Consider the following 20,215-nt stretch of genomic DNA (forward strand, 5'->3'; position numbering starts at 1 on the left):
AACTTCAGAGGTTTCTAAGGGTAGTAACCCCTTAAGCCCCACAAAAGCAGCACATGCGTTAAATAGTAATCTCTATACTTCCCCAGTTGGTATAATTCCTTTCTGATTCTTTTCATAGCAGGATGTAATGTTGGCTGATGTTTTTCTCACTTATCTATTTAAGTGGATGTTTTGGCAGTTTATCCTACCCTCACTCTCCTCTCTCCCCCAATGGTAATCATGAATCCCTAAAGCAGCTCTCTTCCTCCTTGGGGCACTTATATATAATTTTACTAAATCACAACATATTCAAAGCAACATAGTTAAGCCAGAATCAATCTTTAGAATTGCTAAGTAACTTTAAATTAGGGGAAAAAAATCAGGTCTCTGCAGAGAAAGTGCCTCATGAAGCAAACGTTTCTTTCAGAATTTGAGCTTCCCTGCCTACGTCATGAATAATTGTGTTTAAAAAATTGATGACTTTGTCTTAAATGAATGAAATTCTGGCCAACACTCCTCTTCACACATAAATGTTTTTACAAAATGCAGTAACGAACTGAAGCATAGGGGCTTGCCTCCACAAACTTTAAAAGAATTTATAAAATAGGAGCTTTTTTCCCATAACCTCTTCCCCACACATCTTTATGACATTCCCATTTCCTGCCTTCGTTCTATGGCTGTCTGGGGATGCTTTCCCATACATTTCTGCTGTGAACTTTTCCCTATTTCTGCCTTCCCATAAAAGCACTGAGTCCCCAGTAGAATTCTCTAGGTCCTTCTCGTGGCAGTGGATGCCGCGTACTAAAGAGAACAATGGTATGGAAGTGAGTGAACCTGAATCTCTGGTCTCAGTTTTGCATCGCACTAGCTGTGATTTGAGCAAGTCATTTTCCTTCAAGTGTAAACAAAGAGGTTAAAACAATAAAGCAAGGGTTTAAGTAAAATGATTTCTAAGCTCTTTTCTAGCCCTAAAATTTTATGACTGCCATTCTTAACATCTGATAACATGGCTTAGATTAGTTAAAATGTCCATATCTTCAGAAGTCCTCAAAGAATAGAATAGTGGTAATTTCTGGTATGGTGGGTAGAATTCTGAGATGGTTCTCAACATCCCCACACCCTGTAAAATCTCCTCTCTTTGAATGTGGGCAGGACCTGTGAATAGGATGTGATACCACTCTTGTGATTAGGTTACTTTATACGGAAAAGGTAATGGGATAGTCACTCCCATGATTACAGTTATATAAGAACCCATCTCAGCACACTGGGGAAAGAGATTCTCCTTCTGGCTTTGAAGAAGTGAGCTGCCATATTGTAAGAGGGCCTGTGAGAGGGCCGCATGGCAAGGAACTGCAGCAGCCTGCTGCGAGTGACAGCCAGCGAGAAAAAGGGACATCAGTCCTACAACCGAAAGGAAGTGAATTCTGCCAAGAACCCAGGTGAGCTTGGAAGAGGACTATGAACTCCAGATGAGAAAGCAGTCCTACTGATGTCTTGATTTCCACTTTGTTAAGACCCTGAGCAGAGAACCCAGTTATGCTATGCTCAGACCCTGACTTATAGAAACTAGGGGATAAACAGGTGGTATTTTAAGCTGCAAATTTGTAGTAATTTGTTATAAGCAAGAAAGTTAAGTAGGGAAGGTATTTATGGTTGGGAATGTCCTTTTGAGGTTCCTCAAATCATACTTTATATACAGCTACACTCATTCTAGGTACATTTTATGGAACTGTCACTTTTCTGCAACTACTATACCAAGCTCCATAAACTAGCTCTTATAGAGGCACTAGCCAAGATCTAATTAAGTTTTAAATTTCTTAACAAGAAAATAAAACTGCCACGCTTCTTTTGGGAATTCAACAGCCTTGCTCTGACTTCAAATGTATCTGATAATTATAAGTTAGTTCACTTTAACACAGATTTGGATACTTAGGCTATAACATGTCCCTTAAAACATTACAACATTCAGTAAAAAGCTGATTATTTATAGAATTTCAAATCTGGAAGCACGCTTGGAGATAATTAGTAAAACTCTAACTTGAGGTCAGAGAAATTGTGACTTGCCCATGTGTCAAGGAAATTAATGATATGGGAAGGTGTCATACTCCTATCATTCTCCTCCTCACTCTAGGTTTTTATTAGAGCTTTAGCATCCTTTTCAGGATCTGACCATGTTTAGAATTAATTCACTCATTTATTCAACATTAATTAAATATCTACTGTATAAATATACATAATTCTTCTAGGCTCGGAGTAGGACACAAAGAGGTGGAAAACATGGTTCTTGTCCTCAGGAGTTTACAGTCCAGTAGAAAATTCCCCCTTGAATGTGAGATCCCCTGCTGTGGATACTAGAGATATTAATACTGCTTAGATATTCCTAGGAACAGAGAAGTTAAATAATGATAATGCCTTCTGAAAGCAATGATCCCAAGAATTTTTGGATGAATGATGAAACTTAGGAGAAACTAAAAGTTCCAATCTTCCTATTTAAAATATACAAAAAGGGCTTCCCTGGTGGCGCAGTGGTTGAGAATCTGCCTGCCAATGCAGGGGACATGGGTTCGAGCCCTGGTCTGGGAAGATCCCACATGCCACGTAGCAACTAGGCCCATGAGCCACAACTACTGAGCCTGCGCGTCTGGAGCCTGTGCTCCGCAACAAGAGAGGCCACGATAGTGAGAGGCCCGCGCACCGCGATGAAGAGTGGCCCCCGCTTGCCACAACTAGAGAAAGCCCTCGCACAGAAACGAAGACCCAACACAGCCAAAAAAATAATAATAAATAATAAATAAATTAATTTTAAAAAAATTAAAAAAAATAAAAAAATACAAAAAACCCCAACTTGTAACTTCTAAACTAATACGAATCTCAAAAAGTATCTACTGAAAAAAGCAGTACTACTTTCTAAGATAACAAAATTAAGCCTCATCAGGTTCTAGGATTATATTTTTTTTTTAAATAACTTTTTGGGACTCCTCTGGTGGCGCGGTAGTTAAGACTCTGCCTGCCAATGCACGGGACATGGGTTCGATCCCTGGTCTGGGAGGATCCCACATGCCGCGAAGCAACTAAGCCCGTGTGCCACAACTACTGAAGCCCGTGCTCTGCAACAAGAGAAGCCACTGCAATGAGAAGCCCACGCACCGCAAAGAAGAGTAGCCCCCGCTTGCCGCAACTAAAGCCCGCATGCAGCAATGAAGACCCAAAGCAGCCAAAATAATAATAATAACAATAAATTAATTAATTAACTAAAAAAATAAGATAAACAGGCAGAGGAAAGTCAGTACCTTGGGGCTGAAAACAGAGCAGGCAGCTGTGTATAGTCATAATTTCAATCTAGTATAGTAATTTAGGGTTATCTCATTTAATTTTCACAATAGCCCTGAGGCAAGTAGCCTTTATCACTGTTCTACAGATCAGGAAACTGAGGTTTTGAGAGTTTCAGTGATTTGTTCAAAGTCACAAAGCTAATGAGTAATAGGGACTCAAAATCAGGTTTGAGTTTAAACCCAAAATTTATGCTTACAAATGTCTTGCATATATTTAGCTCTCAATAAATGCTAGATGTTGGAACCGTCTCTAAAAGTATAACAAAGTATTGCTACACCAACGAGTAGAGGTGATGAGGAACAGCTGGATCATTAAAAGCTGAGAAGTCCATCCATATCTGTATATCCTATAATTTGATGTCCAGAAACTGACAGCTTAGTATATACATATGTCTTTTCTGTTCTGTGGTATCCTTTAAAGGGATACTAACTTTCCTTGCTACATGACCTTATTTAAGTAACTTTAGGCTTTTGTGTATTGGTTTCTTCACCAAAAAGTTATATGGTCAGAAAAGTGAAGAACACAGATGTGTCTACTAAGATGTCCCTGTGTGGGATAAGAAGCTAGATTAGACAACTCCAAGAGTCTGTGTCACTGTAGGGTATGCATTACAGATGTCAGAGCGTGTCTGAGTGGGAGAACCTGATCCTAAACAGAAGAGACAATTGTAGGGGGAAAATGTCATATTTCACCTTCAAGAGAAGGACACTAACTCCAAAACATCATAGTTTACCAAAAGGACTTTATTCTCACCCAAGAATGGTCAACTCTTAGCCAAAGGGAACTGGGAGGAAATAGCCTAGAGCCTGTCTTCCCTAAGCTATTGAGAACCATAGTTCAAAATGGTGAACCTGCATTATCTCCTCCTGGATTGCGTTTCAGCAAAGATTTTCAAATTCCAGCAGCATTTTGGGATATACTGAGAGACAACATGACAGTCTGGATAGAACACAGACTGGGATCAGAGAGACCTGAGCTTGAATTCTAGCTCTACTTAGCAGGGTAACCAAGAGTAAGCTGCTTCATTTTGTATTTCCTTATTCATAAAATGGGGGATAATACTACCTAACTTTCAGTAAAAATACTTGGGATTGCAGAGAGTATCCTGTAGGGGATATGCCATAGGTTTTACTATTTATTTTCTTAGCTTGTCAGGTAATAAGGTAAACTGTACGTATAGGACGACTATAAAGAATTAAGGACAACCATGTCATAAATTATGATTTTCAGTTTAAATGGGCTTGTGCTGGGGCATGAGTACTAAAGGCCATGGCCTATATTTGTGCGATTATTTCCTGCATTATAGTTCAAAGTACATGGGGGACACAACTGGACCTACAAGTTTCCCAAATCTCTAATATCCTAAGGTGCTTATAATGGGGCTTTACCATACCTAGAAACCTTTTATTCTCTTGGCAGAAATAAGAATACTCTAAGTCATACAGGCCATAGCTCATTCTAGGGCTCCAACTCAAATAATTTCTAACTTTTCCATCATAGGATGCCATGGGGAAGGAGTCATGTTCAATTTTCCATTACCTTCTTCAGCAGACTAGGTAAATCATTCAGACAGCCCTTGAGAGGTAATATATCTAATTTTATGCCCAGTATGTATATGAATAAGCAATAGAACCAATTCCTCTTAAGTGCTAAACAAAAGAGATGACCTATAGTAGAAAGGTACTATAGTTCATGCAGAAAGGTTCTTTCTCCAAATGGTCAAAATTTAACAAAGGCATGTCATTCTTGCCTGAGAGTTGTCATTCTCACATGAACCATGTAGAACTAAAGAAATAGCCACAATGAAATTTGGCATTTTCAATCTGAGGGATTACATCACGCTGGAATGTAAATCTGCAGTTGCCACCTGCCTGGGTTCTCCAACTGTTCTGAGGAACATTAGCTCTATAAGTTGTTAAAAGACATTCTGAGTCAAGTCAAGTTTGGGAACTATATCACTCTCTTGGAGATTAATAATGCACATTAGCATACTAAAAAGTTGGCAGGAGTAGTGCTGCAGGAAGAAATTCTGTATAACCTGGCATTTTCCAAACTTATTTGAACCATGGAACACTTTTTTTGGGTTTTGTTTTAAACCCACAAAACCATTAACATAGTGCAGTATATAATGTTCTTCACAATGCTGTTTCGGAAATTCTGTACTAAATTATGTCTAAAGACAGGTTTGCAAGCTCTAAAATAGCCAAGGAAGAGAGAGTTCCAGGGCCTCTAAAAGGTGCCAATTTCTGAAGGTCCTAACCTTTTGAGAAAAAATGAAGACAGCTGAGACTGAGAGCAGCAGGCAGACAAAAGTACTCCTGTGTCCACCCCTGCCTCACTCTTTCCCCACCCCTCATAGGGGTCAGAGGCCCTAATTAGCACCTATCACAGCAACTTGAACAGCTTGTATCCTTTTCTTTCTCCCCTAATAGACTGTGAGCTTCTTGAGAGTAGAACCCTGTGCCCAGCACAGTGCCTATGCTGCTAGCTGAATGAATGGATGAACCACACTAAATCTGGTTACATCATCAACCTCATAATGGAAGCAGCAGACATTTATTAAACATTCACTGCATGATAGGCACCAGGTTAAGTGCTTTATGTAGATTTATCCTCAGGACAATCCTATGAGGTGGATATTATTATCCTGATTCTAAAAACACAGAAACTAAATTCAGAAATTGCCCAAAGCTACAAACCTAGTCAATGATGGAGCCAAGATTCAAATCCAGACTTTTATTCTTAACTATTACACTTTTCTTCCTCTCTTCTAAGATTCATCTCAGCAGTGAAATTCCATGATTCAGTGGAAGGAGAATTGGCATAGAACTCAAACGAATGGAAAAATCACTAGTATGACTATTAGGATCAGGAATGTTTAAAAGCAAAGGGGAGAGTGCAAGGAGAGCCTGCAAAAGATAGGCACATCTGGCAGAGCAAAGGAAGTGAAGACAGGCACATCTGGCAGAGGGAAGGAACTTGGAATGGTAGCCAAGCACAGGCTAGTCTTTCCATGCACACTGCAGTACATCACTTAACATTGCTGATATCATGACCCCCTTAAGCTCGGATGAAGGTGAAATGTATGTTAAGTCTAAAAGATAGGGGTTATAGTACACAATGAATTCATGACATGAATTTGTTCTCTGGGTCTACTGTCAAAGGTAAGGGGTTATTGGCTTGAGATCCTATGTCTTTTTCACATCTATCAAGATGTTCATTCACTCATTCATTTATTGAGCAAATATTTATAGGGTGTCTACTATATCCCAGATATTGTTCTAGGCACAGGGAATATATCCAGGAACAAGACAGATAAGCATTCTAGTAAACAGAGACAGATAATAAATGCACACATAAATACACAAGAAAATATCAGGTAGTGATAAAGGCTATGATACAGGCTGATGGAGTTACCAGGAAAGTGATTTATATGAGACCTGAGTTACAAGGAGCCAAATACACAGAGATCCTGGGAAAGAGCACTTGAGGTGAAGGAACAGCCCGAACAAAGGCTTTTGGGTGGGAATGAACTTGATATATCTAGAATATAAAAGAACATGTGGAATGGAGTGAACTGGTAAGAAAGTGATATTTGATGTACTCAAAGAGTATACAAGAACCATGCCATATGGAGCCCTGTAAGCCTAGGTAAAGAGATCAGGACTAGAGTAGGCTAGGTGGAGAAACAGAGTCAGATTCAGGATGTTTTAGAAGCAGGGACACGGATTTATTGAAGAAATAAATATGGGGATGAACAAGTACAGAATCAAGGATAATGCTTACTTTTGTTTGTTCAAGCTCCTGGACAGATGAGGCATAATTCAGTTAATAAGTATTTACTGAGGGCCTACTATCTATGTACAAAATATCACAGTTAGTAGTCTCTGCTCTACCTAATAAGCCATATTTGTGAAAATTCAAGCCGATGTATATAATTTATGGATAGAAATTGATGACAATAGTGAAGGCAGAAGATTTTAGGTTAATGCCTCTTTTTAAAAAAACTATAAAAGCTATAGACAATATAGTTAGTTTTTTATAATGTATATTGAGTAGTTAGGGAAGGCCTCTTTGAAGAAATAGAAGTTAGCCATGTAAAGAGTATAATTAGGTTTAAAAAAATGAATTTTTAAACAGACAATACAAATATTCTCACAGTAAATTAAACTCATATTTTTTTTGTTTCTATTTTTGCCTTACTTTGTGGACTATGTATGAGTGATATTTAGGTCTTGGTTGCTACAGTGCATTGAATGGTGGCCACCCCAAGAGATATGTCTACATCTTAGCCTCTAGAACTTGTGAATGTGACTTTGTTTGGAAGAAGGGGATTTGCAGATGTAATTAAGGATCTTGAGATGATACCAGGTGGGCCCTAAATCCAATGACAAGTGTCCTTACAAGAGATATACAGAGGATAGACAAACAGATATACAGAAGAGAGAAGGAGGGGGAAGACCACGTGAAGACAGAAGCAGTGATTGGTATTATGCAGCCACAAGCCAAGGAGTGACTAAGCCACCACAGGCTGGAAGAGGCAAGGGAAGATTCTTTCCTAGAGCCTTCAGAGGGAGTGTGGCCCTGCAAACATCTTGATTTCAGATTTGTGGGCTTTAGAACTGTGAAATAACTTTCTGTTGTTTTAGATCACCATGTTTGTGGTAATTTGTTACGGCAGCCCTGGGAAATGAATACACTTGGCTTCTCCCTCTTATTTAGTATGAATCTAGGCCAGTTTTCCCTAGATATCTATCTTTTACACTCAGGGACTCCAAAGTTAGACAGAGAAAACAATCTAAGAAGTAAAAAAAAAAGGCCAAATATCATCTATCTCAAAACCAAACATATTTTTGGATATCAGATATGACTGTATAATTTGTACCACTGCCTCTATTAACAAGGATAATGAGGCATGAACGCTATGGAGAGACTAAACATCCCAGGAAATGGTTTGAAGTCATTTGAAAGAAACATTTTATCTTTTTTTTTTTTTTAACCACTAGGTTGCACTTTCCTTTGCTACCATTACCCTGAATCATTCTATTTTATACATCCTGTAATTTTAACACAGACAGTGATTCATCCTATATAATTGTTCTTTAAAGTGAATCTATTGTCTTTAGTTGGACTTTTCAAAAAAAGGTATGCAAATATAAATAGGAGCTTATTAATTTTATTTTAATAATAAGTGATGACTTCAAATCTTACATCTTTGGATTTGCAGATGCTGTCAAACCTGTTTTGTGAAACAAAGCAATACAACCAAAGCTATTCTGGAGAAATGACCCTGTGGTATTACACATACACATACATAACCTCCATGATTTCATTAATTTTTTCCAAAGCCTTCTACAAAGGTCAGAGGAGGTATTATTTTAAACAAACAAAAATAAATATGTAAACAAGCAAGGAGACAAATGCTGTTTTAAAAAGTTATGTGGATCAAGAAAATGAAATAAAAGGCATCCAGCTTGGAAAGGAAGAAGTAAAATGATCTCTGTTTGCAGATAGCATGATCTTATATTAGAAAATCTTAAGAAATCCACCAAAAAGTGTTGAATAAGCAAGACTGTGCTTATAAAATCTGAGTCAGTGCTTTGGAGAGATTTAAAAATCACAAATCACAGTACCCAATGGTGAAATAAAAACATTGTCAGATAAACCAAAAACTAAGAGAATTCACTGCCAGCAGATCTGTACCATAAATGATAAAGGAAGTTCTTCAAACTGATGGGAAGTGATACCAGATAAAATTTTAGATATTCAGGAATAAATGAAAAACACTCAAAATGGTAAGTATGAATAAATGGTAAATGTGGCTAAGTATAAAAATTATTTTTTCTGTTAATTTACTGAAAAATATAATTGTTGAAAACAAACATCCTAACATTATATGATAGGGATTATAACATATACAGAGGAAATATAAAATGACAACTATAGCATAAAGGATGGGATGATGGTAAACGGAACTGTAAGAATGCAAGGTTCTTACATTTCACTTGAAGTGGTACAATATTAACTTTAAGTAAACCATGAAAAGTTATAATTTCTAGAGAAATCACTAAAATATAAAATGCAAAAAAGTACAGCTAAAAGGCCACTAAACCCAACTCTATGTCTAGAAGAGATACACCTTAAAGACACAGATAGGTTTAACATAAAAGAATAGAGGAAGACATACCATGCAAACAATAACTACCCAAAGAGCTGGAGTAATTAAATCAATACCAGACAAAACAGACTTTAAGAAAAGGCATATTACTAAACATAAAGGGGGAATATTTCATAATGATAAAATGGCCAGTTCATCAGGAAAAGACAATAATCATAATCATTAAGTATGTATGCACTTAATACCAGAGCTCAAAATTAATGAAGCAAAGACTGACATCATTTAAAGGGAAAAACAGATGAGATTGGTTCAAGATGGCAGAGTAGAAGGACATGTACTCAGTCCCCCTGGTGAGAGCACCGGAATCACAATTAACTGCTGAACAATCATCAACAGGAAGACACTGGAACTCACCAAAAAAGATACCCCACATCCAAAGACAAAGGAGAAGCCTCAATGAGACAGTAGGAGGGGCGCACTCACAAGAAAATCAAATCCAATAACCACTGGGTGGGTGACTCACAAACTGGAGAACACTTATACCACAGAAGTCCACCCACTGGAGTGAAGGTTCTGAGCCCCACGTCAGGCTTCCCAACCAGGGGGTCCAGCAATGGGAGGAGGAATTCCTAGAGAATCAGACTTTGAAGGCTAGTGGGATTTGATTGCAGGACTTCGAAAGGACTAGGGGAAACAGAGACTCCACTCTTGGAGGGCACACACAAGTAGTGTGCACATCAGGACCCAGGGGAAGGAGCAGTGACCCCATAGGAGACTGAACTAGACCTACCTGCTAGTGTTGGAGGGTCTCCTGCAGAGGTGGTGGGTGGCTGTGGCTCACTGCAGGGACAAGGACACTGGCAGCAGAAGTTCTGGGAAGTACTCCTTGGCATGAGCCCTCCCAGAGTCTGCCATTAGCTCCACCAAAGAGCCAGGTAGGCTCCAGTGCTGGGTCACCCCAGGTCGAACAACCAAAAGGGAGGGAACCCAGCCCCATCCATCAGCAGACAAGCAGATTAAAGTTTTACTGAGCTCTGCCCACCAGAGCAACACCCAGCTCTACCCACCACCAGTCTCTCCCATCAGGAAGGTTGCACAAGCCTCTTAGATAGCCTCATCCACCAGAGGGCAGACAGCAGAAGCAAGAAGAACACAATTCTGCAGCCTGTGGAATGAAAACCACATTCACAGAAAGATAGACAAAATGAAAAGGCAGAGGGCTATGTACCAGATGAAGGAACAAGATAAAACGCCAGAAAAACAACTAAATGAAGTGGAGATAGGCAATCTTCCAGAAAAAGAATTCAGAATAATGATAGTGAAGATGATCCAGGACCTCGGAAAAAGAATGGAGGCAAAGATCGAGAAGATGCAAGAAATGTTTAAAGACCTAGAAGAATTAAAGAACAAACACCTAGAAGAGTTAAAGAACAAACAAACAGAAATGAATGATACAATAACTAAAATGAATATACCAGAAAGAATCTATAGCAGAATAACTTAGGCAGAAGAATGGATAAGTGACCTGGAAGACAGAATGGTGGAATTCACTGCCATGGAACAGAATAAAAAGAATGGAAAGAAATGAAGACAGCCTAAGAGACCTCTGGGACAACATTAAACTCACCAACATTTGCATTATAGGGGTCCCAGAAGGAGAAGAGAGAAAGGACTTGAGAAATTATTTGAAGAGATTATAGTCAAAAACTTCTCTAACATGGGAAAGGAAATAGCCACCCAAGTCCAGGAAGCGCAGAGAGTCCCAGGCAGGATAAACCCAAGGAGAAACACACCAAGACAGAAAGTAATCAAATTGACAAAAATTAAAGACAAAGAAAAATTATTAAAAGCAACAAGGGAAAAACAACCAGTAACATACAAGGGAACTCCCATAAGATTAACAGCCGCTTTCTCAGCAGAAACTCTACAAGCCAGAAGGGAGTGGCATGATATATTTAAAGGGATGAATGGGAAGAACCTACAACCAAGATTACTCTACCTGGCAAGGATCTCACTCAGATTCCACAGAGAAATCAAAAGCTTTACAGATAAGCAAAAGCTAAGAGAATTCAGCACCACCAAACCAGTTCTACAACAAATGCAAAAGGAACTTCTCTAAGCGGGAAACACAAGAGAAGAAAAGGACCTACAAAAACAAACCCAAAACAATTAAGAAAATGGTAACAGGAACATACATATTGATAATTACCTTAAATGTAAGTGGATTAAATGCTCCAACCAAAAGACACAGGCTTGCTGAATGGATACAAAAACAAGACCCATATATATGCTGTCTACAAGAGACCCACTTCAGACCTAGGGATACATACCGACTGAAAGTGAGGGGATGGAAAAAGATATTCCATGCAAATGGAAATCAAAAGAAAGCTGGAGTAGCAATACTCATATCAGATAAAATAGACTTTAAAATAAAGAATGTTACAAGAGACAAGGAAGGACACTACATAATGATCAAGGGATCAATCCAAGAAGAAGATATAACAATTATAAATATATATGCAACCAACATAGGAACACCTCAATACATAAGGCAAATGCTAACAGCTATAAAAGAGGAAATCGACAGTAACACAATAATAGTGGGGGACTTTAACACCTCACTTACACCAATGGATAGATCATCCAGAAAGAAAATTAATAAGGAAACACAAGCTTTAAATGACACAATAGACCAGATAGATTTAATTGATATTCATAGGACATTTCATCCCAAAACAGCAGATTACACTTTCTTCTCAAGTGCACATGGAACATTCTCCAGGATACATCACATCTTGGGTCACAAATCAAGCCTTGGTAAATGTAAGAAAACTGAAATCATATCAAGCACCTTTTACAACCACAACGCTATGAGATTAGAAATCAGTTACAGGGGAAAAAACATAAAAAACACAAACACATGGCGGCTAAACAATATGTTACTAAATAACCAAGAGATCACTGAAGAAATCAAAGAGGAAATCAAAAAATACCTACAGACAAATGACAATGAAAACACAACAATCCAAAACCTATGGGATGAAGCAAAAGCAGTTCTAAGAGGGAAGTTTATATCAATACAATCCTACCTGAAGAAATAAGAAAAATCTCAAATAAACAATCTAACCTTACACCTAAAGGAACTAGAGAAAGAAGAACAAACAAAACCCAAAGTTAGAAGAAGTAAAGAAATCATAAACATCAGAGCAGAAATAAATGAAATAGAAACAAAGAAAACAATAGCAAAGATCAATAAAACTAAATCCTGGTTCTTTGAGAAGATAAACAAAATTGATAAACCTTTAGCAAGACTCATCAAGAAAAAGAAGGAGAGGACTCAATAAAATTAGAAATGAAAAAGGAGACATTACAATGGACACCACAGAAATACAAAGCATCCTAAGAGACCACTACAAGCAACTCTATGCCAGTAAAATGGACAAAGTGAAAGAAATGGACAAATTCTTAGAAAGGTATAACCTTCCAAGACTGAACCAGGAAGAAACAGAAAATACGAACAGACCAATCTCAAGCAATGGAATTGAAACTGTGATTAAAAATCTTCCAACAAACAAAAGTCCAGGACCAGATGGCTTCACAGGTGAATTCTATCAAACATTTAGAGAAGACCTAACACCCATCCTTCTCAAACTCTTCCAAAAAATTGCAGAGGGAGAAACACTCCCAAATGCATTCTACGAGGCCACCATCATGCTGATACCAAAACCAGACAGAGATACTACAAAAAAAGAAAATTACAGACCAATATCACTGGTGAATATAGATGCAAAAATCCTCAACAAAATACTAGCAAACAGAATCCAACAACACATTAAAAGGATCATACACCATGATCAAGTGGGATTTATCCCAGGGATGCAAGGATTCTTCAATATATGCAAATCAATCAATGTGATACACCATATTAGCAAATTGAAGAATAAAAACCATATGATCATCTCAATAGATGCAGAAAAAGCTTTTGACAAAATTCAATACCCATCTATGATAAAAACTCTCCAGAAAGTGGGCACAGAGGGAATCTACCTCAACATAATAAAGGCCATATATGACAAAATCACAGCAAACATCATTCTCAATGGTAAAAAACTGAAAGCACTTCCCCTAAGATCAGGAACAAGACAAGGATGTCCACTCTCGCCACTATTATTCAACATAGTTTTGGAAGTCCTAGCCACAGCAATCAGAGAAGAAAAAGAAATAAAAGGAATGCAAGTTGGAAAAGAAGAAGTAAAGCTGTCACTGTTTGCAGATGACATGATACTATACATAGAGAATTCTAAAGATGCCACCAGAAAACTACTAGAGCTAATCAATGAATTTGTAAAGTTGCAGGATACAAAATTAATGCACAGAAATCTCTTGCATTCCTATACACTAACAATGAAAGATCAGAAAGAGAAATTAAGGAAACAATCCCATTCACCACTGCAACAAAAAGAATAAAATACCTAGGAATAAACCTACCTAAGGAGGTAAAAGACCTGTACTCAGAAAACTGTAAGACACTGATGAAAGAAATCAAAGATGACACAAACAGATGGAGAGATATACCATCTTCTTGGATTGGAAGAATTAATATTGTGAAAATTACTATACTACCCAAAGCAATCTACAGATTCAATGCAATCCCTATCAAATTACCAATGGCATTTTTTACAGAACTAGAACAAAAAATCTTAAAATTTGTATGGAGACACAAAAGACCTCGAATAGCCAAAGCAATCTTGAGGGGAAAAAAACAGAGCTGAAGGAATCAGACTCCCTCACTTCAGACTATACTACAAGGCTATAGTAATCAAGACAATATGGTACTGTTAGAAAAACAGAAATATAGATCAATGGAACAGGATAGAAAGCCCAGAGATAAACCCAGCACCTATGGTCAACTAATCTATGACACAGGAGGCAAGGATATACAATGGAGAAAAGACAGTCTCTTCAATAAGTGGTGCTGGGAAAACTGGACAGCTACATGTAAAAGAATGAAATTAGAACACTCCCTAACACCATACACAAAAAGAAACTCAAAATGGATTAAAGACCTAAATGTAAGCCCAGACACTATAAAACTCTTAGAGGAAAACATAGGCAGAACACTCTATGACATTAATCACAGCAAGATCCTTTTTGACCCAACTCCTAGAGAAATGGAAATAAAAACAAAAATAAACAAATGGGACCTAATGAAACTTAAACATTTTGCACGGCAAAGGAAACCATAAACAAGACAAAAAGACAACCCTCAGAATGGGAGAAAATATTTGCAAATGAAGCAACTGACAAAGGACTAATCTCCAAAATTTATAAGCAGTGCATGCAGCTCAATATCAAAAAAACAAACAATCCAATCTAAAGATGGGCAGAAGATCTAAATAGACATTTCTCCAAAGAAGATATACAGATTGCCAACAAACACATGAAAGGATGCTCAACATCACTAATCATTAGAGAAATGCAAATCAAAACTACAAGGTGGTATCACCTCACACCAGTCAGAATGGCCATCATCAAAAAATCTACAAACAATAAATGCTGGAGAGGGTGTGGAGAAAAGGTAACCCTCTTGCACTGTTGGTGGGAATGTAAATTTATACAGCCACTATGGAGAACAGTATGGAGTTTCCTTAAAAAACTAAAATTAGAACTACCATACGACCCAGCAATCCCACTACTGGGCATATACCCTGAGAAAACCATAATTCAAAAAGAGTCATGTACTACAATGTTCATTGCGGCTCTATTTACAATAGCCAGGACATGGAAGCAACCTAAGTGTCCATCGACAGGTGAATGGATAAGGAAGATGTGGCACATATAAACAATGGAATATTACTCAGCCATAAAAAGAAACGAAATTGAGTTATTTGTAGTGAGGTGGATGGACCTAGAGTCTGTCATACAGAGTGAAGTAAGTCAGAAAGAGAAAAACAAATACTGTATGCTAACACATATATATGGAATCTAAAAAAAAAAATGGTTCTGAAGAACCTAGGGGCAGGACAGGAATAAAGATGCAGACATAGAGAATGGACTTGAGGACACGGGGAGGCGGAAGGGTAAGCTGGGATGAAGTAAGAGAGTGGCATGGACGTATATACACTACCAAATGTAAAATAAATAGCTAATGGAAAGCAGTCGCATAGCACCGGGAGATCAGCTCAGTGCTTTGTGACCACTTAGAGGGGTGGGATAGGGAGGGTGGGAGGGAGACGCAAGAGGGAGGAGATATGGGGATATATGTATATGTATAGCTAATTCACTTTGTTATAAAGCAGAAACTTACACACCATTGTAAAGCAATTATACTCCAATAAAGATGTTAAAAAAAAAAAAGACCCTGTTAAGAAAATTAATAGGCAAGCCACAGACTAGGAAGCTATTCACAAAATATATATGTGATATAGGACTTATATTAGAATATATCAAGAACTTCCACAATTCAATAAGACAAGCAAACTTATAAAAATGGGTAAAAGATTTGAACAGACACTTCACCAAAGAAGATATCTGAATGATGAGAACACAAAAAGTTGCTCAATAGCAGAGGTCATCAGGGAAGTACAAATTAATAACACAATGAGGGGACTTCCCTGGTGGTCCAGTGGTTAAGAATCTGCCTTCCAATACAGGGTACGTGGGTTTGATCCCTGGTTGGGGAACTAAGATCCCATAAGCCACAGTGCAACTAAGCCCACGCGCTGCAACTACTGAGCATGCAAGCCACAACTAGAGAGCCTGAGTGCCGCAACTCCAGAGCTCACGTGCTCTGGAGCCCGTGTGCCACAACTACAGAGCTCACACACTCTGGAGCCTGTGTGCCACCAGAGAGGCTTTGCGCTGTAAATACTGAGCCTACGTGCTGCAACTACTGAGCCTGGGTGCCACAACTAGAGAGAGAAGCCCGCACACCTCAATGAAGAGCCCGCGTGCCGCAACGAAAGATCCTGCATGCCACAACGAAGATCCCACGTGCTGCAACAAAGACCCGATGCAGCCAAAAATAAAATAAAAAAATAAATATTAAAAAAACCAAACAAACACGAGATACCTTTATATACATTCCAGAATCACAAAAATTAAAAAAGACTGATACCACCAACTGTTGACAAGAATGTGGAACCACTTGAACTGCTGTACATTGTTAGTGGGAGTATAAAAAAGATACACTGTGAAAAAGGGTCTGAAAGTTTTTTTTATAAACGAAATACCTTTCTCTGGACACAGCAATTTACTCCTAGGTATTTATCCAAGAAAACTGAAAATACATGTCCTCAAAAAGACTAACACAAGAATGTTCATAGTGGCTTGATTCAAGATAGCCAATAACTAGAAACAGCCAAGGTGTCCAACAGAAGAGTGGATAAACAAATTGTGGTGTATTCATACAACGGATTACTATTCATAAAAAAGGAACAAACTACTGTACGTGCAACAACATGGGTGGATCTCAAGCACACGCTGAGAGAAACTTTAGAAAGAGTGTACATTGTATAATTCCATTTGTATGAAGTTCTAGAACAAACAAAATTAATCTATGGTGGAAAAATACACAGAATTAAGATTGCCTCGTGATAACCATGGGCAGAAATTGACTGTGAAAGGGCACAAGGGAACTGTAAACAACTACTGAACTTCAGTTAATATTCATGCTGAAGTATTTGGGAGTGAAGTACTTATGTCTCTAACTTAACTTTGAATGCGTCAAAAAATAAGAGAGATTGATAATCAGAAGGATGAATATATGCATAGATATTCTATCAGGGAAATATAGCAAAATATTCATTGAGGTGGATATATGGATGTTCTCTGAATAATTATTTCAACTGTTATGTATGTTTGAAATTTTGCATAATAAAATATTGGGGAAAAAACTGTTTTCAATTCCTCTGCTCTCTCACATTGACTGTACAAGCTGGAACTGAATTTGTATGAAGTAAGCCAATAGGGGGTGCTATTTTCAGAATCATGATTTTATCTTTTAAAGAAAAACACAAAAACTTTAACATGAAAAACAAACCAAACTATTCCTTCTCAACAAAGAATGAATTAAAATGAACAGCAACTTTACCTTCACATTATATATGTCATGACTCTGGCTCTAAAGAGAGAATTTCTGAATTTCATTCACTGTGCCTCAGCTTAGATGCCTGTTTCCAAGACTAATCATTTAAAGATGGGAATTTGCCTTGACTATATAGCCTTTAGCACAAGACAATATATTTGCTCAATTTGGCCTCTCAGGGTGAAATGCAAGGCTCATACAGTGTCAACAAAACAAATCAAAAAACAATGTCAAGAAAAATTCACGTATTACTGTTAAGGATGGGTAGTCACCTAATAGATTACAGATTCAGTGTTTATAGCTTCAAGAAAAAAATTTTGGGTTTCATTACCTTTATCAAGAGATGCCCCAGCCATATGGTAAAAGCTCAATGCAGTGTCTACATCATTAATGTTCTTTAGGAAAGTAAAAAAGTTCTCCACTTCTGGAAATGTCAGACCCTGAAAGAAGAAAGAAGAAGGCAGTTATTCATGCCTATAAATCAGAAATTTATGCTATGTCTAGAATAGAGACTCAACAAATTAGTCAAGGAATGTCAAATTTGTACACAACAGGGGAACAAAACTCTGGTATTTTACCCTGAGAAACGCACATTGGCTAACTGCTTTCCCCTCATATGTAAAATTTGACATGAAGCTGTTTAAAGTTATGGCTGGATATCTTTAAAGAAAATATTTCTAACTATACCCTCCAATTAGTCACAATATCTGTTGTAACACTTCCTAAATGAGCTGTAGCCACTTGATCTGTTATACATCATAACAAGTAAGACCCATCAGGACTTTCATTTTAATAATCTACTCATAGGCCAGTCAAGCTTTTTGAGGCTTAAGCTAATTGAAGAACCACCAAAGTCAGTAATATACATGGGAACGGTTTCAGCATTTAGCAGAACCCAAGCAACTGGGAAAATTGTTCATTATCTCAATTTAAAAGCTACTAATGAAGCAATTTGCCATGTAACTTTAATCTGATGAAAGTCTGTGAATGAGGAAATTCTTTCCAAAAGCTGGTCAAAGATTTGTTGATCTTTGATGCTACTTTCTATGATGGCTCAAGAGAGTAGCTGGATAAACAGGGATTAGAGGGAGGAAGATTTGTCCTATTGCCTGTTTCCCATTTCTCACACATCATGCTGTGATGGAAATGAATACAATCTCTAAGAAGTGAGTAACACTGGGGAGACACTCAGGTTAACGCCTTCTAATGAAGCATCAGGTCCTTTTATGGACTGCAGATGTTGATGGGCTTCTACTCAGTACTGATCCTCTTCCGATCTCCATTTCCCCAAACTACAGAGCCCAGGAATCCACATCGGTAACTCAGTAAAAAGGAAAGCTTAATATAGACAATCTATAGAACTTTTCTGGTACTCTCCAAACTGGCCAATGGTATCTTTCTCATTTTATCAAACTAAAAGCTAAAATACTATGTGTATGATTATGTCACTTGATCTTTTTAGTTTTTCTCCTTAGAATCATAGAACTTAAAATTTTTTAAATTATGGAATATGATGACCATATAGAAAGGCGCATAAAACAAACTGTTGTAAAATGAACACCCATAAAATCTCGATTCAGGTCAAGAAACAGACAATTATCAGCATCCCAGAAATCTCCCTCTCTTCCCCAACATGACCTTTCCCAGTCATGAGCCTCTTCTCCTCCCAGTGATAACTATTGCGACTTTTAGGATATTCATTTCCTTGCTTTTCATAAAAAATAGCTTTACTATCTATTTATGCATCCTTAGACATATGCTTAAGGAGTTTAAGTATGTCTGTTTAATTTTATAAATGGAACCATGCAATATGTATTCTATTATATATGGATTCTCTCTTTAAGATTTTTCGATGTTTTTGTGTATATCTGTAGTTCATTCATTTTTATTGCTGTAAGTATTCCATCGTGTGACTATCTATTCTATTTGGGCTATTTCCAGTTTTTGGCAATTACAAACGGTTGTCCATCTGTATTTAAGCATTCATTCAAACATTTATGGAGCACCTACTATATACCAAGCTCCATAACTTTTGGCAGTTAAAAAGGCCTATATTAAATAATTCTGCCCCAACTTGAGGTCATTCTCTTAAAGTCATTCTCAGAGGTAGGGTTCATTCCTTGTACAAATGCCATAGTATGCTATCTAATGTAAGCACTAGGCTAGAAACAACATTATAAGAGGGAAGAATTCCACTGGATCAGAAGCACAGGTTTTACAATATCACCTGCTTGTGGATGGATACACTAATACCATCTTCTCTTCCTCTCCATCAAAAGATGTGCAACTTCATAATTCCATCTGCCCAAAACTTTTTTTTTTTTTTTGGCTGCATTCAGTCTTCATTGCTGCGTGCGGGTTTTCTCTAGTTGCGGCGAGTGGGGCTACTCTTCGTTGTGGTGTGTGGGCTTCTCATTGAGGTGGCTTCTCTTGTTGCGGAGCATGGGCTCTAGGTGCGTGGGCTTCAGTAGTTGCAGCACACTGGCTCAAGAGCGCATGGGCTTCAGTAGTTGTGGTGTGTGGGCTCAGTAGTTGTGGCTCGTGGGCTCTAGAGCGCAGGCTCAGTAGTTGTGGAGCACAGGCTTAGTTGCTCTGCGTCATGTGGGATCTTCCCAGACCAGGGATCAAACCCGTGTCCCCTGCATTGGCAGGAGGATTCTTAACCACTGCACCACCAGGGAAGTCCCTTCCCAAAACTT

At 38.0% G+C, this 20,215-nt stretch overlaps 1 protein-coding gene across 2 annotated transcripts in view; it reads right to left on the reverse strand.

Moving 5' to 3' along the window:
* The window catches only part of MICU1 (mitochondrial calcium uptake 1), a 215,715-nt gene that overhangs the window by 15,690 nt on the left and 179,810 nt on the right, over positions 1 to 20,215 (reverse strand). For both annotated transcript variants that reach the window (XM_082406888.1, XM_082406887.1), the window contains one exon: positions 17,848 to 17,956. In XM_082406888.1, the coding sequence (XP_082263014.1) occupies positions 17,848 to 17,956 (109 nt within the window). The remainder of the gene's footprint in view (positions 1 to 17,847; positions 17,957 to 20,215) is intronic.

Source organism: Balaenoptera borealis (genome assembly GCF_965194805.1).
Source record: "Balaenoptera borealis genome assembly, chromosome: 10".
NCBI lineage: Eukaryota > Metazoa > Chordata > Mammalia > Artiodactyla > Balaenopteridae > Balaenoptera > Balaenoptera borealis.